At 43.6% G+C, this 26,160-nt stretch overlaps 1 protein-coding gene and 1 long non-coding RNA gene across 2 annotated transcripts in view; one reads left to right on the forward strand and one right to left on the reverse strand.

Moving 5' to 3' along the window:
* Nucleotides 1-546: 546 nt before the first annotated feature.
* The window catches only part of LOC126405009 (uncharacterized), a 32,509-nt gene continuing 6,895 nt past the window's right edge, over nucleotides 547-26,160 (reverse strand). The window contains exons 3-4 of the long non-coding RNA XR_007571547.1: nucleotides 17,113-17,198; nucleotides 547-669 (exon numbers count right to left, since the gene is read on the reverse strand). This is a non-coding gene — a long non-coding RNA (uncharacterized LOC126405009). The remainder of the gene's footprint in view (nucleotides 670-17,112; nucleotides 17,199-26,160) is intronic.
* The window catches only part of fscn1a (fascin actin-bundling protein 1a), a 32,988-nt gene continuing 31,512 nt past the window's right edge, over nucleotides 24,685-26,160 (forward strand). Inside the window, exon 1 of the mRNA XM_050068490.1 lies at nucleotides 24,685-25,739. Coding sequence (XP_049924447.1) covers nucleotides 24,899-25,739 — 841 coding nt within the window. The 5' untranslated portion in view covers nucleotides 24,685-24,898. The remainder of the gene's footprint in view (nucleotides 25,740-26,160) is intronic.

Below are 26,160 nucleotides of genomic sequence, written 5' to 3' on the forward strand. Positions count from 1 at the left end.
CATGCCAACGTGAAAGGACGGCTTTTTCGTCAGTGTCTGACGGCAGAAGTCACTGACCAACCACCAGTATTTGACAACTTCTGAGTGAGACCAGGTTGCTTCATCAAGCAGCAGCTCTGGAGACAGACCTTCAGTCAGCGGCTGGTGGCCAGCAGCAGCATCAGGTCTAACCTGTGTAATGGCAGCAACAGAAAGTTTGCTGATCCAGCGGGGAGTCAGGGCTATCCGGTCCCCCAGAGCTGACAGTGGGTCAGTCTCTGGAGCTGCTGTCTACTGTCCTCCCAGTGAGGTGAAGTGTATCGGCAGGGAGTGAGGTGGAGGACACACTGTGACCTGAGGCTCTAACTAACGTTAGCTACATAAATGTGAAGCTGCAGCAGTCAACCTTTAGCTCCTGTTAGCAGAAGGCTAAACTATTAGCAACACTTTCTCTCCATCTCTGAAAGTCTTCTCTGGTATTAACACATGTTTTATTTAGTTTATTGTCAGTGTCTATTTTAAACTCTCTGTATGATCAGTCCGTCTTTGTCTTGAGTTGCTCTGCACCTTAACTTTCATCCTTGTCCAGCTGATGCCGATGTTAAAGGATGGATTTTTTTCGTTGGTTTCTGATGCCACACATCAGTGTCCAAGTGTGGGATTTCGACGACTTCAGTGTGAGACCAGGCTCTGCAATCAGATAAAACAAAAAGTACAAAGAGTTTTGTTCAGTCAGTGTGACGTTTTTAAGCGTCATATTTTCATTATTAAGCTGACATGTAGCTGCTTCTTATCTTAATTACTCAGAATATAAAGTGACTAAAAATAGCAACCATATTTTCAGTTTCTGAAACCAAAAACTGAACCAGTTTAAAAAGTTAGTGTTGAGCCCAGGACAGGAAGTAGCCATGAAACTAAACCCAGTTTTATTCTCCTGCTGAACTCTGTCCCTGTATCGTCTGAGGAATGTGCTGCCGTCCGACACTGTACCACAGGAAATTAATAAACAGATTCTAATTCAGGCATTTGTCATTCCTGGCACTCTGTTTATCAGTGCGTGACCTCCACTGACTCAACTCCACCTCCTCACCTCCACCCCCAGGCTTTTAGAGAAAGATAAAAAGAGACACGGAGAAGAAGAAAGGACGGAGAATAAACTGAAAAATGAGGTGGAGCTGAGAAACAGAAAGGGAAGAGTTAGAAGAGGGCAGACAGGGATATAAGATGGATTCATTCCTGATCCTTCTCTGACTCAGGCTTTGCTCTTTCCCATCAACATCCTCACCCCTCACCCCTCCTCCTCCTCCCCCTCCTCCTCCTACTCCCATTAACAGCCCAGAGCCCTCACCCCTCCTGCCTCCACCAGCTCGACACATCCCAGAGGAAACAAGAGGTGATGTAATGGTCGACAGTCCTCGGCTAGATTCTCCTCTTTTGTCTTTCTTTACTCTTTCCGTGTCATCTCCAAGACTTCAGTATGTTTCTTAATTAACTCCACCATCTGTGTGTGTGCAGGTTAACAAACCTGGTTGGCAGTGTGTCCAAATAAAACACCCCTCCCTCCCTACTCCCTCCTTCTCTCCCTCCCTCCCTCCCTCTAGACATTCTCCTCTCCCTCTGCATTGTTACACTGACCGCAAGATTTTCTCAAAGCTGCGGCCAAGTTGCACTCCCATTTCTCTCTCAGCTCAAGGTATGTTTCACAGAGGATACATACGAGAAAAGACAAGAAAAGTTTGTGTCTGTGCGTGTTACAGCTAACAATGTGGGATTCCCTGAGCATTGGGATCGAGTCAGACCCCAAAATGTAGGTCAAGAGGCACCGCGTTTTCCTCCCCGCGCTGTTGCATAACCACGCACACATACACATACTGTACATGCACAACCGAGACACACTACATTAGCTGATGTGCTGGGAAGACGTCCAGTGTGAGCAACTGTAAAAGCTCTTCATGAAACCCTCAGCTGCAGCTACTCCCTCAAGTGCCATAGCTCTGCACGTTGATATGAAAATGTTCAGTGTGTTTAGGCGTGTGTGTGTCCAGATTAGGCGTTTGCAGGTTGATAGCTCGCTGCGTGGTCATTGGCTGAGGGCTGCAGGTAATCACCTGGACTGGATTGCCTTATAAGGAGACAGTGGTCACAGACCTGCTGTAAATCCCTCGTTGAAGATCACTCCTTCTTTCTTTCTTTTATTTCTCTACTTTATTCTCTTTACTTTCTGATCCAGTTGCAGCCCTCCTTTTCCTCGCCGCTGTTTTACTCAGTTGTCTTTGTTGCAGAAAGCTTATAGGACAATAGAAGAATGAGAGGTGGGGGACAGCGAGAGGAGGAGTTACACCTTTCTTGGCTCATCTGATTGTAAGCTGATAACCTGGAACATACTAGCAAGCTGTTACATAAGGGATAGGAGACAGCCTCAGGGACTCTATGTGTGTGTGTGTGTGTGTGTGTGTGTGTGTGTGTGTGTAAGCAGAAAGTGTGTGTGACACAGTAAGCAGCAGTCCAACTCCTGTCTGTTTTCCACCCGTTTCTTTGGTAACGCACAGATTAGTCACACTGCCATTTTTTTTTTAATGTAAAAGGAATTTGCTTGTGTCTGTGGTTTGTGTGTGTGTGTGTGTGTGTGTGTGTGAGGAGGCCACGATGTTGTCGAGAGGAAATGGAATATGTTGAGTGAGTGTGTTTAGTCCTGGCTTTAATTCTTCTCTCTTACACTGACCTAATTTCACAATATATCGCCACAGATATCACGCTGTGGATGGTGTCATGAACTGGCTCACGGTTCAGACAAAAGGAGGGAGGGCACACAGAAGGGTGGAGGTCAGAGAGGAAACATTTGTTAAATAATGTTAATGAGGCAACACAAATTAATGAGATGTGAACAATCAGTCACATCCGTGGTCTGTCTGAGCAGGCAGGGGTGCACCACCAGGCAAATGTCTGGGGCCACCCGTATTGGGCACATTTTGCAGTGACAACTATAAACCAGTCCCTCAGGATTTCATGGGCTGTTTTTGGGATTGTTGCGGCCTGATTTTATGTCAGCTTTTCAAAAAAATTGCACTGCATGTTGTGATGTTTATAGGCATTTTTTGTGGGGGCAAGCGACAATTACAAAAATAGTTGCGATGCTGTCTCAGATTCGGAACCTATTATTATGAGCAGTGTTCCCCACAGAATTAGAATCTGTCTGAGATGCTGTTGGCAGGGGGACGATCAGCTGTTGCTACATTTTGAAGCACCACTATAGACCCTTTCAGGGCCGACATCGCAATGATGTCATTTCATTAGCTGGAAGCAAGACATGACTCGCCATCACAGGGCTGTAGGCTACATTGGAGGCCTAAAATGTGGTCTTGTGGTGTTATTGGGAGCCAGAATAGAAGGAGTCATGGCTCAAAACTCAAAATTTTATCACATACCAGCCACCACTGCCCCTCAACAAATACAAAGACAACTATGGTTAAATGCTATGGCTATGTCACGGGTACGGAAAAAGACTTTGTCAAAGGATACACCTGTGCAACCTTGGTTTTAGCTCCTCTGGCAAAACCTCCTCTCTCCTGGAGATGCAGAGGGTGCTCTTCATTCTGCACCTCTGATGCCTCTGATTTGCAGAAAGAAGCCTAAATTAAACTTTATGCCAAAAAGGACCGGATGTTCTATCTCAAACGACACATACCATAAGACCTGAGGAAGCCATGCGAGTGAGGAAAACAAGGAGACACGTTAGTGCTCTAAAAAGCACCCACACAGGAGGGGTCATCCCAGTTGTTTTCTCCAGCTGATAAACATGACAGACCATTGAATGTCCCGCTGAGTCATTCACCAAAAAATCCTGTAAATTTCTGTGTCATTTTAGAAGTAAAACAAAAAATAGTTTAATGGGGAATTATGTTATTTGCATTGAATATTAAAAGTAAAACTTGCACAGGGGAAACCACCCAGTGAACCACCCTCCAACCCCCCGTCTACAGTTTCACTCTGACTCTGTTTGTATCTTCTGTTTATCAGCTGTTGTCAATACCAGACAAAGACTGTGAAGGTTGTTTCCATTGAAACATCATATTATACTGTTAGGGTATTTTGTTGAGCTCAACAATGGATTAAAGATTAAAATATGTTTGTCTGCGCTGCACTCATGATGACTCATACAACACAGGAAAGTTAATAATTCTTCAGTGACCTGATGGGAACCCTGATGACTTCTCTTTCGCTCTCACTCACAGTCATTGTGCACATACGTTGACACAAAATTATTGTTTTCATAGTAAATTTGAAAAATAGTATCTGCCTGCCCGCAAAGGACACGTCGCTGTCAATATTTAGAACAAGAGCATTTGTCCTTTCCTGATAAAAACATCAAAGTAGCAGAGGACTTTTATTTTGATGAAGTTAGACATTTACGCCATAAAACTGATGCAGACTAGGCACAGACTGGTGCATTAAATTCACCAGGATGCAAGAAATTAAGTGTATCATGCTCCAAACTTTTCGAAAGAGGACCCCCAACCTTCTGTTTTATGTGTCTCCCCCAGTGTTGAATTGAAACCTACACCCTTGAATCCAGATGCCTGTGCTACGAAGCATGATTTAGAGTTAGCGAGGTAACTTCAGGGTTACCTTGGGGTTTTCAGTATCATGAAGCTGCTTCTCTTTTTCCAGAGAAGGTTAACTTCAGGGTATGGGATGACCGCCTGTCAACGCCTCAACCTCTGACCAATCAGATCACTGAAGAAAAAAGTATCCATGAACAAAAGTCTGGAGTGACGGGTCAAAAAGAGGAGCCTATATGCTGTTATAGGTCCGTTGAATCATTTCAGTGTTCCAGGGCTCTATTTCCACTGGTTTTAACAAACACAGAGATCGTTTACGCTCTAAACACATGATTTCAGCAGCAGAAACAGTCTGGTGTTAGTGTTTTATGTGACATATTCATCATCATCCTCAAAGCTAACATCATGTAGGTCTATAGGCCAGTGATGCCTACACGTGTCACTGTTTCATCTCATATGAATCAGCCTCCTTCATTCATGGCTCTGATGATGTCGCTCATAATTAACACCCCCGCCTCTTTTACACGAACACGCTTGTGGCTGGATAGGAAAACCCAGAGTTGACTGAGCTAGTTCATAACCAGCTAGATATCAGTGCCTGAACACAACAGGGCACATGTGCAATGAGAAAAATAGGGGACATTTTCATGGATGTCTTGTCTCTCAGTGTTCAGAAATCTTTAAAGTATCGCCAGATCTGCACTAAAATGACTTTTCTTTCCATGAAATGTGTCACAAGAAATAAGTCCTGACAACAAAACAGAAAAATAAACAGGACTGAAACTTAACTTCCTGTGTGGATGTCAGATTTTTCTTTTTATTACAGATCATAATACTCGACATTTTTTTCTTTACCAAACACTGAATTTTAAGATAACATGAGACATGATTGAACCCCTGCACAAAAATGACATCAACAGTTCAAACAGTTTAAACACATACTATTGACTGTATTGATTGGAAATACAGGGCAGCAGTATGCATTACTAACATGTGGATTAAGTTGCATGTTTTCTTACAAAGGAGAAAGTATGATAAGCTAGGTTGACTCCACAAGTGTACTTCTAATATCATACACATGTCATATCTCTGGGCTCTGGTTCAGAAAGGAGAGTTGAGGTTAATTCAGTCTTAGTCAGATCTAACACGTGCAGTTCTGTCCTTCAGCAGGAAGGGGCAGACCTGAGGTACAGTCTGATTCACATGTAGAAAACTGTATGTAACTTTCAAGTTTTGTCAACTTTGCTAAAATAGATTGGCTCATTTTAACTGTAGGAAGATGTAAACAAAATATTTTAACTTTTCTTAAACTGGCCGACCAGTACACAGAGAATCAGAGGTTGTTGCATCATACAGGAAATGTAGATTAACTAGAGTGGAAAAGAATGCACTCTAAGAAATGAGTCATGGTGTCAGTAGATAATGCTTCAAATAAAGAAGTTTTGAGCATTACGTTTCATTAATGTGTTTTATTCAGTTGGCAACTTATTTTAAGACGTTTTAAAGACATATTTGAATTAAAATAAATAAGTTAGAATATCTTAAATATAATAGTTTGACCTCTAAATATCAACACAACTTTTAGATAGATATTAACTTAGTTTTTCAAGGTCAAAGCGAACCCTGTTGGCTGTACTGAACTAAGTTTGTTTGACTAAAAAAGAATTTTTTAAAGTTGAACCAGTGGACTATTTGTTCAGAGTGTGTCATTTTTTTTCATATTTTAAGCTGTTTAGGCTGCTGTCATATTTCATTACGTCATCACCCTAAAAAAAAAAAGAAGAAAAAACAAAGTTGATCAAAATCCTTAATTTGAATGAAGTGATTCATCACATTAAATGAGTTATCGTTTTCTTTTATTAAATCCATTTTGTTTGATCAATAAATGTAATTCAAGGTGCTGTTAGACCTCCCAATTAATACATGCGCATCCTTCCCTTTGTGTGAAGCAAGCCAGAGAGCAAACAATTTTTCGACTGTAGTGAAAATGTTGTTTTTGAAAGGCTAAATGCCCCAAAAATGTATTGAAGCAGAATATTTTGTTAGATAAAAACATGCTGTGAATTTTAGAAATGCATATCTTTATCTTTTTTCCCAATCAAGCTTGACTTTTGGACTTTACAACTTATGTTATCGGAAATATTTGGATCACACGAGTCAGAAACAGCCAACACTTGAATCTAAATCTACTACAAAGAGTTTAGTAGTAGTAATATTGGTGTAGCCTAATCTTCAGTGACAACTTTGCAGAAATGCTGGGTTTAAACAGAATGAACAGACATGCAAAAAAAAAGCTGTGCAGCATTTGAATGTTGACACAGAATTAAAATATATCACCACTATGAATAAGGCTTCAGACTGTTCGATACAGCCCGACAAAATAATGACAAATTCCTCTGAATACTCAGGTGATGAAGCTTCAGAGGTAAATGATCTCTCTCAGCATAGTTGCCACGCACATGTTATACGTACCATATCAGCATTTCTAAAGTGACATAATATATGAGCTCACTTTATCATCGGGAGGTGGAGGGGATGGTGGATGGTGTGGCACCTAGGTGAGACGCCTGCTGAGCTACAGACCAGTGTTTAAAACCAACAACCAACAAAACTGGTTGTGATTTTGTGAGTCATTGCTGTGTTTCCAGCGGCTTTTTAAGCCCCAGGCGTTGGTGTTTTGTATGGACCTGTTGCCATTTTTCCAGCAGGGACAGTGTCACGAAAAGTAGTTGTTATGAACTGAGACATTGCTGCGCTCCCAGCGGGGATCATACCCCCCGAAATCTGGTATTTTAAGCCAAAACATGAGCTTTTCCAAACTGTAAGCAAGTGGTTTTTGTGCCTAAAACTAACCACGCATGAAACATAAAATGTAATTTTATCCGCGACATAATGTACAAATGTAACATATCCATGGTTTGCAGAGACGTACAATCTGACTTTTTCGACGCGATTGGGTCGTCTCTCGTTTATCACTACAAGTTATTATAAAGGAAAATTTTTCAGATTAAAAATGTAGGTAAACTCAAAGGAAAAAAATAAGTTGCATTTCAGTCTATCATGAGGAAAATCTGCCCAGTCCCTGTCTGTACACTGGGCTCAAACCAGTTTACCCCCTGGTTTGGCCCTCAAGGGCGACTGGTCAGTGTGTTTAAGACGGCCATCTGCACCAGATGTTAATGATCCCACTGTGTGAGTGTGTGTGTGTGTGTGTCAGCAGATGGTGTGTGTCTGTCACACACATGCTGTCCTTCATTATCAGCTCTCAATCATAAATTATTCACAGCAGGAGACTGAAACCAGTGACGAAAAAAAAAAGAAACCCACAAAACAAATTTACTGTAAAATCAGACAAATTGGTGACATTTCGCCCTGAAAACTTCAAAATCACAAAATTATTTTCAACTGACCAAACTTGGCCACTCATAGTGTGTGTGTGTGTGTGTGTGTGTGCTCATGCTTGTTAATAAAAACTGTGTGTTTTTATGTGTGTGTACTGTACGAGTGTGTGTAAAATGGAAAAGAACCAGAGTAGCTAAATCTTTCAGGGGGTCTTTGTAATAAGAGGCCAGCAGAGAACAGCTGGTGTGTGTGTGTGTGTGTGTGTGTGTGTGTGTGTGTGTGTCCAAAGAGGCTCTGTAAGGGGGCCTCCAACCCTTTGTTGCAAGAGGGCATATCATTAGCATCTAAAACTCCTTATTGCCCATAAAGAGAAAGAGAGATGAAAAGCTGACAAGAGAGGACGGGAGCACCACAGAAGAAGAGAGAGGAAGAGGAGGAGGAGGGTGGGGGGGTAGAGAGCAAAAGAGGGTGAGGTAGAGTGAGAGAAAGAGGGGGAGAGGACAAGGAAGAAGGAAGGAGGGGGCTCAGGGGATACAACAGGAAAGTGGTGGCAATGACCAGCAACACCTGCCAGTTCAACATGTACCCTCTATGTGTGTGTGTGTGTGTGTGTGTGTGTGTGTCCATCCATTGTGGATACACACGTGTTACTCTCAGCAGTGTGGGTGTGTGACAATGAAATGGATTCATCAGTAGGCGGATGTTCAGGCTGCTGTAGTTCCCATCTGCAGCCAGTGGGTGGAGCAACAGAGCTCCTTTAGACTCCATGAGGCAGCAGGACTGTAACTAATTCAACATACTGGGTTAGATCAAACTTTATTGATCTCCAGGGACAGAATAAGAACTATTAACATGAATACAATTAAAACAAGAGATAAAAGAAATCAGGAGAACGACATTAAAGAGCTGTTTACAGTGTGTACATTAAGATAAATGAGACAATATGATGTGTTTTATGTAGATATTTGTGTGAACATCATCCAGTTGTGCAGCTCTAACAGCCATGATATGAGAACTACAATCATTGATATATTTTGTAAGTGTAAATAACAATAAAAATGACTAATTTTGTAATCATTATTTATGTAATAATTATGTAATCATGATTAATGTTTTATATTTGTGTACACATATATTTCATTTCTATATATATTTGTGTGTCTTTCTTTTAATTTGTACAGCTCTTTAGTCAACTGCAGTTGTTTTTACATGTGCTACATAAATAAACGTGATTTGAATTTGATTTGTTACATCAAAAACTATGTCGAGTGACAACTTTGTCACAAGACGTACACCAGTAACTATGTAATATGGTTAAAAATAGTCAAAGTTGACTTTTGGTTTCACATGGGACACAAACAGCAGTCCTCTGGTAAAAGTTGGTGTGTGTTTGACCAGTACATTCTCACTCCGACCCTGTCACGTATCAACATTTGGTCATAGACTTTCCATGCAGACTTATGATGTGCTTTGGTTCAGGGTGTGTTGGTTGTTGACGTTCTGGGACGCTGTGTCAACTTCAGCCTGTTACATGTGTTGTCTCTTTTGAAAATACACTTCTGTTTTCACAGGAAATTTACCGTTTGCATACAGTCTCTTTCAAAATAAACGCACTACGTCGGTACAGCACCATGAACTGATGTTTTTTTCCTTCAACAACAAAAGCACGTGGTTGGATTTAGGAAAAATAACAGGGTTTGGCTTTAGAATCTCACAAGATGGTGGTTGCTGGACCATCCACTTCACCCCTGTCAGCCTTACTCAGACTTCTACTGCCTTAACTTTCATTGTTGTCCGACCACGTTTCCCCCTGACGCCGGATGCTGTTGAACAATAATGACGACCGGCCACGTCCGACATAAAATGACGGCATTTTCTGTTGCTGTCAGAGGCCGGAAGTCACTAACCAAGCAACGGTTTTCGACGACTTCAGAGTGAGGTCGGGTTGTTAGGCAACTACGTACCTGATAGGCTACCTCAGAGGATTATTGGTGCCCATCAGCGTGGATTGTGATGTTGAGTCATTGTATTTCTACAAACAGCTATGTTTTGTCTCCACTGAACTTTACTACTATCTACTGGATTTTAAGATGTGTGGCTTTTATTACACCAAGGCCAAATGCTCAATCTGGCAATGTTAATAAAAGTGAAAAATAATCTGTGTATTCACCCTATGATCTCAACTGTAAACAGCCTTTTAATGTCGTCTTCCTGATTTCTTTTATCTCTTATTTTAATTGTATTCATATTAATAGTTCTTATTCTGTCCCTAGAGATCAATAAAGTTTGATCTAACCCAGTATGTTGATCTCACTACGAAGTCGTCAAAATCAGGCGCTTGGGCAGTAACTTGCAGCATCAGACACAGACGAAAAAAGACATTTTTTAACATCAGCGTGATACGCGGCCGGTCGCTGTTATACTTTAACTGTGCCTGGCAGCGTTGGGGGAAACACAGCAGGACAAGAACGAAAGTTAAGAGGTAGATCCGAGTAGGGCGGTGAAAGGGGTGGTAGATGGGTCCTGTAATCATCAGCTTTCAACCGGGAGAGCGGTGTTCACATCCTGTAAGATTTTAAAACCAAACCCTGTCCTTTTTTAGACATAGTGCTTTTATTTTGAAAGAGACTGTATGTAAACGTTAAATTTCCTGTGAAAACTGAAGTGTATTTTGAAAGACGACAATGCATGTGACAGGCAGAACGTCAACAACCAACACACCCAGGGTACCTTTCAGTTGTATCTGGACGTGGAAAGTCCATGACCAAACGCTGATATGTGACGAGGTTGAAGTGAGAATGTGTTGTTGATTTGGATTCGCCCCAAAATGTAATGGAATCTTCCTTGGCCCGTGCTGCTCCCTTTCACCAAGTTTAATCAAAATCGTCCGGTAGCTAGCTAGTAGTAGCTGAGGGCCCAATACGTCTCGTACAGATGTTAAAGGAAGTCTAGTGCATCTGTGTCAGAAGCCGAGGGCCACTGACCAGGCTGCTGTATTCGACGCCCTGGGAGTGAGAGCGGGTTGGGTGAAAACAGAGAAGCACTGAGGAGCTAAAGAGCCAGATACATCCCCAGGAGTTGGTGGAGACCAAAGCAGAGCTAAAAACATTTATCAGGTGACCAGATACATGACTCTAAATTAATGTTGCTCTGTGGCAGCTCGATGTGTAACCATGCCACTCTTTGCCACATCAACTTTATAAGGTTGTACTTGAAGCTTTCTCCACCGCCCACACGTGTCCAAAGCTTTAAAATATTTATGTGACTAAGTCGACCCGTTTGAACACATTTTCTACAGATCGTCACGAGTCTGTTTCTTTATTAAGATGGAGAGATGGTATAATAAAACTCTGCAGCTGCCTCAGAGATCAAAGAGGCTGCACAAGGTGATTAAAAACAAAAAGGAAGGAGGGATATTCAGGCGACTGACCACAGCAACAGTGTTCATTCATGAGGACAGGATGTGATGTCACGGGCCCTCGCTGAGAGGCAGGAAGAAGTATTTTTAGTGGCATCCTGATCAAGTTTCCCTGCAGTCAGTGCTGGAGGCGCCAATCAGCCCCCGCAATCAATTCAAACACACACACACACACACGCGCACACACACACACACACACACACACACACACACACACACACACACACACACACAAAGCAGTGTGATGTGTTCTCGTGACCTTGAGAGGAAAGAGTTTCGTTTCATCTCCCACAGAAATCAGTGTGTCTGCTGTGGGGGGATGGGGAGCTGAACATGAGATAATGTGACAGTCGTGCACATAGCTGAAAGTCATGCTTTCACTCACACACACACACACACACACACACACACACACACACACAGATATAATTGACACTAACGTATGAACACATAGAAACACACTCTGACACATTAACACACACCCTGCGGATTCCCACTCCAGCCGAACTGCTCTGTTTCTCTTGACTGACCTATATCTTTCTGTCGGCTACAGGCATTATTGCCGCGCACACACACACACACACACACACACACACACACACTCTTCATAATGTGTTAAACAGAGGGAGAAGCTATGAAGTTGCTCTGCTGATCTTGGCTCGACTGCTTCACAGTCACCATGACAATAAGGGGGGTGGAGGAACTGGAGCCCCCCCCAGAGCACACACATGGGCACATACACACACACACACACACACACACACATACATGCTGCCCTTTGACCTGACCGCTGTGTGCAGAATGGAGCCGCAGGAGAGGAGGGGAGTGTGTGGTGTTCCCCAGTGGCTCCAGCCTCCAGTTCTTTGTTGGTGGAGAGGAGGCCCTTGGTAGGGCTGCAGCTGTGCGCACACACACTCTTGTGCAAACACACACACACATTCCTCAGTGATTGCAAGAGACACCAGCGCACACAGCGTACTCACTCACACAGCCATTTCACACTTTTAACAATGTTTCACTGCACATTTGAAGAAAAGACCTCGAGTCATTTTCCTATAAAAGTTGTTCTCTGCCTGTAAGAACCCACACACACCAACATGCTAACGTGCTAATGTTTAGCAGGTATAATGTTGCCACGATCAACATCTTGGTTAAATGTGTTGCACCATGCTAACATTTACTAACTAGCACTAGTACAGCTGAGGCTTAGAAATGGCTGCAGCTTCTAGCTTTAGAGCCAGAAGGAAGTGTGTATCGACTGCTAGCTCACCTACCACCACTGAGTTAGCTAATGTTACAGCTCAGCCGAGGAGGACGTCATTAAAGTTTACATCTTGCGCTGTCCTCTGGTTGATGAGTACATGAATGCTTCCTTCTGCACAGTGATACAGTTGGTGGGTGTAGTTTGGTAGAAAGAAAATAGTTCCTACATGAAACTGCTCACAACAAGGTCTGCGGATTATCTTGAGTAACCAGATCATGATTTCTGGAAAGAGACATTGCTGATCAGTTTTTGAAATGTATTTTTTGTTGCCAAGTGCCATCAAGTCCCAGAAGCACCGTTTGAATATATGCAGTTCACATAACCCGGTCAAAATTGATATATATATATATATATGCTTGAAAAATCCACTCATTACTAAAAGTGTATGCCAGACAGAGAGAATTAAAACTAAAGTGATGGTCAGAGTTGTCACAGTGAAATTTAAGGTGTGCTGATGGATTCACGTCATCAACTCATGCATTGAGTAACATTACAAGTTAATGTTCCACCTTAACAGTCACCGGCAGTCGGCCCAGTGAATGAAGTTATTTTTCTCAGACTCCAGCTGCTGTGGAGANGTACGGAACGGTTCATTGGTACCATCCACAACTTTTCACAGTGGAAACAAAAAAAAGCGTACCGAACTGATCTGAAGCGTACTGCTCTGTGGAAATGGGGCTAAAGAGACAAACATTCACGCTCACATTCACACCTACGGCCAATTTAGAGTCACCAATTAACCTAGTCTACTAGTCTTTGGATTGTGGGAGGAAGCTGGAGTATATGTTATGACTTTGTTGTTAAAATGGCTTTACATTTGGTGACTATGACTTGTTTTGGACTTAAAATTCTTAGTTTAGGACTTGAGCGTGCCTGTCTTGACTCGGGGCTTCAGTGCAAAGACTTAAGCAAATCATGTGACATTGTTTCAGGCAGATGATACAAACCTGTCTCCAAGAAAGCATGAAATCCAAATTATTTCTTAGTGTCCCATCACCACACCGACCCTAATGTGTTTTTCTCTGGTGAGCAGATGATCTGACACTTTTTATCACTTATCCCTGATTATAGCTGGTCTGTATATTGATTGTATTGATCATTTCCATCTCTCTCTTTGTCTGCTTGTTAGGATCATGTTTCCTCAGAGACCAGGAGAAAGAGAGCAGAGTTTGCTCTTTAAAGCTGACCACTTACTGTAAGGCGATATCTTATTATCAGGTTTAAGCTGTGTAAAGATTTTATCTTAACACCCCTGACCTGTCAATCAGGATTAGACATGTCTATCAAAATTAGCTGCAGCTGTTAAATCTAAAAAATCATGAGAGTTGAGCCCTGCTTGAGTTAATAATAAACCACTAGGGACAGTTCACCCCAAAATCAAATACATATTTTCCTCATACCTGTAGTGCTATTTGTCAGTCTAGATTAATTTTGGTGTGAGTGTGAGTGTTGGAGATATCGGCCACAGAAATATCTGCCTTTTCTTGACACATTGACCCGACAGTTGGGCGTTGGTGAGCGTCTATTGCCCTGGTTTTTGCAGTGTATCCCACAGCGTTTAAATTTTGGCTGACTCAGCATGTGGAACTGGTATTGGAAACGTTGGAACCTGTCGGTGAGAGAAATCACTCTGATTGGCAGTTCAGCTCGGTGCACGAGAAGAGAAACAAAGTATTTTCAAGTCCAAAGGCTCAAGTCAAAGTGAAGCCTCGATTAATCTGTCTTAGAGTCCGTGTCAAGTTGCAAGCCTTTTTTGATTTTGTCAAGTCCAGGCTACAGTCACCAAAGTTGCATTCGTGTCTGACTCGAGTCCACACCTCTGTTCACTGGAGCGCCAAAATGGGACAGACTGTGACATGAACGCTGATGCCTCCATGTACAGAAACATCTCAACTCCAACACGCTCTGATCCAGATTCTCTCGGCCACTGGATGCCAACTACTGCATCCATTTAATCGGTCAATGTTCACAGTGAAATGTAGGTTAATGCAGGAGAGGCGACATGTTTCTTATAATCATTCTGCTGTGTATCGTCACACTGAACCTGCCAAAGCTCCTATTCGAACATGTCAGCGTAAATCTGATTAAAGCTGAACCAACGTGTTGACCAAGGTCACTGCGGACACATTTGGACACACATACACATCATCATACAACACTGTGTATGACTGAATGTAGGTCAGGGGAGAGACGCAGATCCCCCTCAGCGCTCTTCATCCCTGTCCTCCTCATATTCACATCATTCAATCCTCCTCTCTTATTCTTTTCATATCCTTCCTTCCGTCGCTGATGTTTCCACTTCATTGTCTTTCTCTTTATCAAATGTGTCTTTGTTACACTTCAGTTACGTCTGTGAGTCATGACTAAAGGCTGCAACAACATCTCCGCAGCTGCAGCCAAAAACAAAGAATGAGGAAATTAAGGCTATTAAATTAATCAGACTCAGACTTCTCCCCCCCCCCCCAAAAAAAAATCCTGGACTTTCCATTTCAATAAAAAAATCTTCTCACAGCAGCCTGGATGCTGGTTGGCTCATATTCTCCAGACACATCTGGACTGATGTTCCCTGATTGGTGGATATTATAATGCAGCGGTGGTGGAGGCGCTCTGATTGGCTCCGGCTCAGAGGTGTGTGTTAGTCGAGGGCGCCGATTGGTCAGCTTTGTGTGTTCTGACGCAGTGCTGCAGTGCTGCGCCGTCTGCAGGTGTTGTTGTGAGCGCAGCAAGTGTGTCAGTGTGTCAGTGTGTGCTTGTGTGTGTGCTCGCTGCAGCAGACCGCCCGCCCTTCATCAACCGACTGATTCGAAGGCTGGTATCCATGGCAACCGTCTTCAAAGCTAGGCTTGGGAACAAAGATAGCTTCCCCTCGCTCTTCTTTCTGACCAGCAGTGTGCAACTCCTGGGGCGAGCCCTCTCCAGGGGCGTGTGTTTCTATGAGTGTGTGTGTGTGTTGTAATCAGCAACCATGCTAATGTCATATCAGGGTCAAAATCTCGTTAAGAAATGCATAATCAGGGAACGAGGGACAGTGTGTGTGTGTGTGTGTGTGTGTGTGGCATGTCAAAGTGTCTCCTTAAGCACAAATGATTTTACATTTGCAACATTGGAGGTGCCCATCTGGTGGCAAAGATAGTCGAAGAATGAGGAGATACATCTGCACCTCCACACACACATACACCACATCATACTACGCTGACATTATTTTGGTTGTTGTGGATTGTTTTGAGGAATCATTTTGCTGATTTGAATGTTCAGTTCAAAGGTTTTCATGTACATGCATGAGTGAACGCATCACAGCTGCAACATTCAGCTCTCTACGATCCTTCAGTCTGTTGCTTATTCACGCTGTTACATTCAGTCCAGTGCAGAAGTTGGTCTTTACAAACACTATGTTAGAGCTATGCAGCCATTTTATCTGCAACAGATTTATCTCGTCATGACTGTTTAAGGCAGTGTTTCCCAACTGGTCCAGCCATGGGTCCAGATTTCTCCTTAGTCATTAGTTGAAGGTGCACACAGTTAAATAAATTTAGCATCATAATTGTGTTTGGCCATATTGTCGAGCTAGCTTGCTGTCTCTGTTAAGTAGCTGTCCATTAGTCACTCAATCTACAGCAGAAAATGGTGCTTCACTGTACACAAAACTAAAGTGTGTTTTTACAAACTTAATATGTTTCTGAGTCACTTGCGGTCCATTCAGAATGGACCCACAACCCATTTTTGGACCACTCCTCACCAGTTGGGAATCACTGGTGTAAGAGGTTATGGTTGTAAGCTTTCAGCCAGGCAGTAACATATTAGAGATGTTCGGTTTACGTATGAACGGCAGCCAAATTACCAGATATAGCAGTGGAGCTCCTCACTGGTGACAGCTCAGCTGTGATGCAAAGTATGTCACTTCCTCAGTAAACCACATCAAAGGACCATAAAAGCCCATAAAACAATCATAACTAAAAGGATGTTTGGAGAGTGCAGACCTCCGCCAAGGCCAATTGTCTAGTCTTATATGTGAATCTACAAGTGCAGCCACTGCATATGTCTGGATATATTTCAAAAACTATTAGAATTATGTCAAAATTGTGCTTCATCATCTCAGCTGTGCATTTATCATGTAATTTCAAATTAAAGATATTTCTTTCAAATCTCTGGTGGAGATTATTGCAGAAAATCACATTTGGATGCGAGTAAGAGCAGGGGCATGAATATAGACAGTTCAGACAGTGTGGTTGCACTGGGGCCCATGGGATGGGGAGATTGAGAGAGACAGCAAACCCTTTAACAACGTGTTGGCCAGAGAACAGGCTCTTGTAACTCAGATTGCTACCTCAGAAATACACCCATGTTCAAAGAAGAACTCATGTTAAATTAAAAAAGTGAGGCCGACTGCTATATATGCCCTTGTAAAGGCAAACCCGTCTCCATCATGGTTTCTTTTTTTTGTGAAAGAGTCAGTAGCAATCTATTCTACGATAAAATTCTCTGTTTACTTCACATAAAACGTTAATATGTGATGAGGTCGGAGTGAGAATGTGTTGTTGATTGGGACTCACCCCAAAATGTAATGAGATCTTCCTTGGCCCGTTCTGCATCCTTTCACCAAGTTTTATGAAAATCATCCAGTACTTTTTCCGTAATCCTGCTGACAAAGACAAAGCAACAAATAAACAGAGCAGAAAACATAAGATCTTTGAAGGAGGTAATGAAGCTGGTCTGATATTAACCTCATGTAGTTGTATAGACAGAGTTTTGTACTGAACTAAGAGTAACAGCTACAGAACAGTGACGTGATGAAAAAGTGACCTAACTACACAGTCAGTGACGACAAATCTGTCAACTTAAATGGGCAATAAAGGTGATTATGACATTAACTGTAGTCAGGAATTTAAAGTAACTGTGCCTCTTCCAGCCCAATGTCAGCACAGTCAGTCATACCCAGTGTCCAGCTGCAGCTTCTCATCCTGTTCGTCAACAGGACTGAACATCTGTTAGTTTAGAGATACTGAGATATAACCCAAAATGGATGTGACCAAGTTGAGAACAAACTTGTCCCAGCTCATTGTGATTAGCATTTCGGTAATGAGGATGACATATCCTGACCAGCAGATGAACTCCCAGTGGAGCATCTGCAAGTGTTGACTGTCCGTTAATCCAACAACAAACCTGAATCAATTATTTAACTGAATCCTCTCAGTTAATTTGTGCTGCAGTTGGCACCAGATGATGTGAGGGATTTGCACTTTGCAGAAAAAGCTTATTGACGCTGCTGCAGTGCTGGACTCTGTCAGTCAATCCTAAATAATGGACTCCTTCCATTTTCCATTTTAGGAGCAGTCATTCTGCTCTGGTGTGTTTTTTGGGGTGAAAGCGCTTATTTGCTGTTTTTTGCAAAGACCTAGATGAGCAGATCGATACCACTCTGATCAATGTGAAGCTGGGAGTTATTATAGTTTAGCATACAGACTGGAAACAGAGGGAAACAGTCAGCCCGACTCTGTCCATGTTGTTTGTCCAGTCCATAAACTGAAACAGGTTGTGGTTTTAGGAGTTACGAACAAGCTACTTCTTTTTTAATATTATTTATGTTTAAATGCTCTATTTTCTTTTTGATAATCATTAAAATTACTGCAGCCATTTTCCCGACATGAACATTACAGATTTAGAACCAGCGCATTTCTCACAATAAAATGAATAAATAAATAAACATTAATGTTTTAAGCTGTTCAAATGAAAGGTGTCAGGTTATTCTTCACTCATGCCAACTTGAAGTGTTCTTCATAAATGTATACTTCCATGCACAGCTTTTAAAATCTTTGTTGTAAGAAATAAGAGCTTATTGGGTCTTGTTTAGTGCCTATACGAGAGTATTTTTTGTTGCATTTTTGTTTTAAATCAAAAAGAATTTTACAGTGGGTACATCTAGGCCAGTGGTTCTCAAATGATGTGCCGTGGGATTTTGTGATAACTACACATTATTATTGCAATATTCAACCGGGTCTATACAGAAAGATATGAATTAATCTTTAATTGACTGTATCAGTGTGTTGTGCACACCGATTTCCTAATAAAGAGGCAAACTCTAGCTAAAAAATTCAATTTAAGTAATTGAATTTTTTTTAAAAAAACGTCATGGGGAATCTATTTGTCACTGTTCATGCATAGGAATTATAAGTGCGTGACACATCAAAGCCCTGATTGGCAGCCAGTGTGAGGGGTGATAACATTTAAAAGGAGAAAGCCGTGAGTGGAACAATGGATCGCCTTATTGTACGGAGCAAATTACAACAAAGCACCAGCGAAGACGACCTACCACTTAAAGAAAAGAGAAAAGAAACTGTCTTATTTTTTTACTATTTTTATTGTCTTATCTCGTGATAAAAGTGGTAACACACGTTATAGAAGGTACTGTGGACCAATATTAACACAGATGGACCTTGGGATTTTAGTTTGCCATTAGTTTGCCTTGGGTGCAAAAAGTTTAAAAACCATTGGTCAAGATCAAAAAATATCTTAAAATCTATCTTACAAAATATATTACATTTTATTCTTCGTATGCCACTTGAGTTTGGATATTTCTGACAGGACCTGAAGGCAGCGTCACAGGAGCTCTGCCAGCAGTTAAAAAGAAAAAAAACCCAAAACAAAAATTCAGGAAGCAAAATCAGGCATATAAAGGCTCTTTGTGTGACCTGAAAGGGATTAAACTTTTATTTCCTTCTCAGAGATCCCTCTTTAAATAAGGTGACCAACATACTAAACAGGAATTTGATCAGTTTTCTGAAGTGGGTGTGTGTGAGGTGTTTATCCATAGTCAGTGTGTGACATACAGTAGAGGGCGGTCAGCACACCCCCAGTTTGGAGAAGCAGTCAGGAGTGCCAACACAGAAGCTCAACAAAGTGCTGAACTTCAGGCACTCATGCGTGGAACAGGAAGAGAGAGGTTTTGACCCTAAGGTCCTCCTTTTTTGCGCCCTCACGACGACCCTAGGGTCAAAATTGGTCGCTGTTTTTATGTAAGCAGCCATGTTTTGAAATAAAGGCTGTTGAACTTATTTCAAATGCATCTGTTCCCGCCTAAAGTTCATTTTTTTCTTCCCATGTGCTGACCCCTTTCTTCAAGAGCATCTGCGTTTTTTCTTGAGTATCATATGGTAAAGATGGTCCTCGAGCTCACTACTATCTCGTTCTTCTAAGCAAGTACTGCTGTGGATGGAGGCAGCAGCAAAACACATTTTAGCCACCTAAAAAAATCAGTTTAGGTGTACGCTATCATAAGGATGACAAACAGCTCTTTTCCTATGGGAAACTGAACTTTAAGTGAAACTTACTGATGCTCTCTTTAAAGCCAGACTTCATTGACAAAAACAGTAATTTTACTTTGCAGAACACAGGAGCTGCTGGTCTCGATCTGTTCGTTTGTTTGTATTATTGTGTGACTTTGGTGTTTTAAAGGGTGAGTTTGGATTCACCAAAGCCACACAATAACAATAACAAGCCAAACAATCGAGGCAGTGGTAGACCAAAACAGCTCCTGTGTTCAGCGAGCTAAAATTACTGTTTTTGTCAATGAAGTCTGGTGGATTCTAAAGGCTCTGACACACCAAGCTGACGGTCGGCCGTCGACCAAAGTTGGGCCGTCGGTGAGCGTCTGTCGGCCTAGTTTTTGCGGTGTGTCCCGCACCGTCGGCCCTTCGGTGTCGGCGGCTTTTCGGCCGATTGAGCATGTTGAAACAGCGGCAGAACTAGTCAGTGAGAGAGGTCACTCTGATTGGTTGTTCAGATTTTATTCCCTCGCCCCTGTAGCGAGTGAATCTGCCTGTAGTGAAACCGGGGATAACCGGTATTTCCTCCTCAGGCTCCACTTCACTCAGCTGCCCACAGATCCGCTGCTTCTTCCCACTTTAACCTGAATAACAAACCGGGGCTAGCTGGGAGCGGCTGGCGGAACGATAGCCTCAGCATGACCGGAGGGAAGCACAGCCAGTTAGTCTCCGCTAGCTTCCCAGNCGACGTGAGGCGACGTGAGGCAACGTGAGGTGACGTAGACGACGCAACAGTTGGCTTTCGTCGGTGCAAGTTCTTTGATGTCGGTTTGGTGTGTCCGCACCTTAAGAGACCATAGATGTAGATATAATGACTTCAGCTCCCTGTCAGAAAAGGCTATTTGCGGCAAGGTAGAGTGATGAAAATATTCTAAATATAGTGCACTGATTAAACTGATTTTGATTTTTTTTAGGTGGCTAAAATACATTTTGCTGCTGCTCACATTGCCTATCTTCTATGGTGGTACTCCTGTTTCTCCAAACTGTGGACGTGCCGACTGACATATACTGACTGTCCATAAGCAACTCATACAGCCCCACTTCAAAATATCCACACTCTCCCTTTAACGTCGTTATTCTTGATGCAGCTCCACTGCAGGAAACGGCTCAGACGTCTCTGTAAAATTCAGTTTTGTAACTCGGGCTATTAGGAATAAATATTGCACAACACAAACAGGCCGAAATGTATCAGAACAAGTCTGGTGATTTCATTACTACGTGATTCTGGAGCTGAAATTACATTGAAATGTGATTTGTTTGAAGATGTTCTGTCTGAAGATTGGATTTACCGTGACTGCAGGAGAGAAAGAGACAGGGAGGGATTACAGTTGATTAGATTACATCTATAGGGTCGGATTACTTTTCTGTTTGCAGAACGACCAGCATGCAGGGAGGTGGATGAAACACACTGAAGAACTATTTTGATGCATACTGGTTGTGACAGGCATAACTTATGAATATCATTTATTTATGTGAAGGAGGCAAATTACTTCTGCTTCATCTTCCTGTCAATCTGAACTATTGAGATACAGCACAGAGGCAATAACACAGATGACGCTCTGATCAGATACGAGTAAAGTTAAAGGTATATTGGCAGAAATGGAATATAATAAGTATGACTTTTTTTTTTTGTTTTTAATCACCTCAAAATAAGAATCGTTGTGTTTTCTTCACCTTAGTATGAGCTGTTTATATCTACATATGGAGCGGGTCCTCGTCTATGGAGATCACCATGTTGCACCGCCATGTTTCTACAGTAGCCCAGAACAGACAAACCAAACACTGGCTCTAGATAGGGCCATTCAGGTTTGCACATTTTTGCGTTAGCCAATGTAGTTAGCAGCCCCTCCGTTATAAGCCAAACAACATTGGAAAAACCTGATTTTTAATGTGAAACCAAACCAGTCTCACTCCAAAGTCGTCGAAATCCAGCGCTTCGGCAGTGACTTGCAGTGTCAGAGACTGACGCAAAAAGACATCGGCATGATATGCGGCCATTCTGTTATAGTTTAACAACTCTTTGCAGCGTCAGGGGGAAACGCAGCGGGACAAGAATGAAAGTTAAGGTGGGGAAAGTCCAAGTAGGGCAGTTGGGAGTGGTGGAGGACGGGTCAAACCAACACCGACTTTTACCCAGGAGAGCAGTGTTCGCACTGGAGGAAAAAAAACGTTGATTCGTAGTGTTGTACTGACGTAGTGCGTTTATTTTGAAAGAAGACAATGTATGTAACAGGCTGAACTTGACACGGCGTCCCAGAACGTCAACAACCAACATACCCAGGGTACCTTGCACGTTGTATGTGGACGTTAAAAGTCCATGACAATAAAATGTCAATATGTGACGAGGTCAGAGTGAGAATGTGTTGCTGCCTTAACTTTCATTCTTGTCCCGCCTGATTCCCCCTGATGCGGCTGAGTGCCATTAAACTATAACATTGACCGGCCGCGTAAGTCACTTCCCAAGCGCCGGATTTTGACAAGTTCAGATTGAGACTGGGTTGCTTATTCTGTGGTTCTACTGGTTTAAATCACCTGGTTTGTTTGTTTTGGAGAGGAAGAGACCTCTGAGGATAATTCGGCTCCTGGTAAAAACCTCCTGAACAATGAAAACTGAAGGAATTCTAACCGGTTGTTAACCCTTTTGACACGGGAGAAGTTTCAGCTGGTTGCAATCTGTAATCCTCACAGCTGGATACCACTAAATCCTACACACTGCCTCTATAACAAGCCATTCAAACACTGAATATTAATAAAATGACAAAATAAATTTTGTACATTAAAGGTCAGGGTGTGACTCAGACAGCTGGTTAGGATTCAACGTTTGGCTCAAAGACATCTGCTGAACTTAAGTCCTGTGAGTGAAGTCTGGTCTTTAACTTGGTGTAATGTGTGCAAACAGAGCTCTGATCCAGATTAGTCTTCCTTTGCATAAATGATGTGCGGGTTGCAGAGGAGGCGGAGGACTCAACCACTACTCTCACACCCATCGCTCACTTACAGACACACAGCTGAGCTGCACCCATGTTGGAAAGACACTTGTGTAATTTAACTGGGAGAGAAATGAGGTATGAGCTGCTTCTTCTTTGACTGCTGTGTGTGTGTGTGTTTTCTGCGCAGCTGCTGCTGATATGATAACCCCCACGCCTCACACAGTTGTGTGTGTTTGAGTGCACGCTCACGCACACGCACTGAGAAGATGCCAGTGTGATCTGTTTGGCCTCTTTGTTTATGGAGCCGGGCCTTTCCTGCCCTCTGATGTGCGTGCTTAAGCCATGAATAGAGCTTTGTGTGTGGATGCACACACACCCCATCCTTGTGATTCAAATGCTGAGTCCATCTGATCAGTGTGTCCGAGAGAGAGAGAGTGAGAGTGATATGATGTTATCAGTCGGTGCAAAACAGATTCACTATATGTGAATGTTTGTAAAGACGTCCTCTCACTTTGTGGCACACTTCTTTTGAGTTTATAGTTTAAGGGTGCGTTCACACCTGCCCTGTTTGGTTCGGTTCAATCGAACTCAAGTTCGTTTGCCCCCTAAGTGCGGTTTGTTTGGGCAGGTGTGAACACAGCAATCGCACTCAGGTGTGCACCAAAACAACCAGACTGAGACCTTCTTGATGAGGTGGTCTCAGTGTTCCGACCTGGATGTGAAGCAACTGCAGTCACATGACACACTGTTTGGGTCAAACATGAGCATGTTACAGTCCTGGAGGATTATTAATGTGCACCTCCTCCTGTACTGCCTTAATATGCACATTCAGCACATCCAATGCATCAAAACATTGTTTTCTAGTTGGAGCCGCGCCTCGTTTTCAAACTGTATGGTTTGACTAAAATGAACAATGACAGCAATATAGTCCACGATGAGCAGCGCTAAAATCAACCTGCGTAGTTGTCCCTCCATTGTGACATTAGAAAGTGTCACATTTATCTTGCAAGTGTACTCTTCTTCAACGTTTGCTTTACTTCCTGGATTTTTCCCTCATGGAAATTCAAATCAAGAGCAGCTTTGTCACACAAGGCATTTGATCTGGTCCGCTTGTAAATGCTGCCATGAAAACACAGTGGACCCTCCCACTCAACCCAGTCGGACTCTCGTCTCCTTAACTTTCATCCTTGTCCCGCTGCATTTCCCCCTGACACCGCTGGGTGCCATTAAACAATAACGGCAACTGGCTGCGTATCATGCCGAAGTTACAGGACGCCTTTTTTCGTTGGTTTCTGACGCTGCAAGTCACTGCCAAGTGCCGGATTTCAACGACTTCGGAGTAAGACCAGGCTCGTCTGACAGCACCCTTAGTTGCAGCCTTTCTTCATTTCTCTGCATACGTGGGAGTACATTTAGTGGGGGGGGCACAGGGGACACGTCCCCCTCAATGTTTACGGCATGTGTGTTGGCTGCCCCTGTAAAAACTCGAAAGCAGAAGAGGACTTTTATTTTGACAAAATTAGACATTTTCACCATAAACTGATGCAGAAAGGGCACAAAATGGTGCATAAAATTTGACAGAATGCAGGGAATTATGTGTTTGATGCTCAAAATTGTTTGGCGAGGGACACCCATCCACCCTTTTCAAATGTGTCCCCCCCAAATGTTGAACAAAACCTACGCCCTTGTCTGCACACACACACTATTTTGACTAACAATGACAGACTGAGGACAAGACTTTGGACACACCAGCAGAGGAAAAATACAAATAAAAGTTCATATCACAGATTTCTGTCCATCTGAGGAGGCGTGGCCAGCAGCACAACGTCACAGATGGTTATATAGGCTGCAGCTGTGGCGGCGGGCTCGCGCTGCTGAGACAGGCAGAGCACTGAGGACCGGTGGCGCGCGCTCACAGACTCCCTCTCAGCCACACACACACACACACACTCCCCAAACAAAGAGAAGCACGCGAGGCAGCACAGCATCCCACCCTTTCAGCCGCGAGCTCACTATAGCAGAACCGCCCCCCCATCCCTCTCAGACAGAACCGGTCCGGTCCGAGGCTCGAGCGCACAGAACCGACGATGACAACCAACGGCGCGACTAACGGAACCAGCGACATGCTGCAGATCCAGTTCGGTCTCATCAACTGCGGGAACAAATACCTAACGGCAGAGACCTTCGGCTTCAAAATCAACGCCTCCGCCTCGAGCATGAAGAAGAAGCAGATCTGGACCCTGGAGCAGAGCGGCGACGAGTCCAGCGGGAACGTGTTCCACCTCAAGTCACATCTGGGCCGGTACATCGCCGCCGATAAGGACGGGAACGTCACCGGAGACAGCGAGACCCCGGGCCCGGAGTGCCGGTTCATCATCACCGCTCATGATGACGGTCGCTGGTCCCTGCAGTCCGAGCCGCACGGCCGCTACCTGGGCGGCACCGAGGACCGGATCATCTGCTTCGCGCAGACCGCGTCCGTGGCGGAGAAATGGAGCGTGCACATCGCCATGCACCCGCAGGTGAACATCTTCAGCATGACGCGCAAGCGGTACGCGCACCTGAGCGGCAAGGTGGACGAGATCGCCATCGACCGGGACGTCCCGTGGGGGGTGGACTCCATGATCACGCTGGTGTTCCGCGAGCAGCGCTACCACCTGCAGACCTCCGACAACCGGTTCCTGAGGAACGACGGCGCGCTGGTCGCCACCACGGACAAGAGCACGGGCTACACGCTGGAGTTCCGCTCCGGCAAGGTGGCGTTCAGGGACTGTAGCGGCAGGTACCTGGCGCCCTCCGGGCCCTCCGGTACCATGAAGTCCGGTAAGAGCATGCGCGTGGGCAAGGATGAGCTGTTCGTGCTGGAGCAGAGCCACCCGCAGGTCGTGCTCACCGCTGCCAACGAGAGGAACGTCTCCACCCGGCAAGGTGGGTGTGGTGACCCGGTGTGTGTGTGTATGAGTGGCCCGGTGCTCCTAAGGGTGTGTGTGAGAGTGTGTTGGTATCTCATCCTCTGGCAGATGAAGGGTTAAAGTGATGGAATGTCAGCCTGCATCCCCCCTGCAGCCTACACACACACACACACACACACACACACACACACCCTAAAATGTATGATATAGGGCATGATAATGACCCACACAACACACCTCTGTGAGTGTATTTGCACATGCTAAACATCAGCTTGTCTGACCACAGTCCAGTTCCTTATATGTGTCTATAGGCTATTAATCATTCAAACTCCAAAACACTGTGGGCCTGTAATATACTGACGTGCAGGGGAAAACCCACAGAATAAAAATACGACTCAATAAAGGCACACTGAGTGTTGTTCATGTTAGCTGTGAGT

This window comes from Epinephelus moara, chromosome 18, assembly GCF_006386435.1.
Source record: "Epinephelus moara isolate mb chromosome 18, YSFRI_EMoa_1.0, whole genome shotgun sequence".
Classification (NCBI taxonomy): Eukaryota; Metazoa; Chordata; class Actinopteri; order Perciformes; family Serranidae; genus Epinephelus; species Epinephelus moara.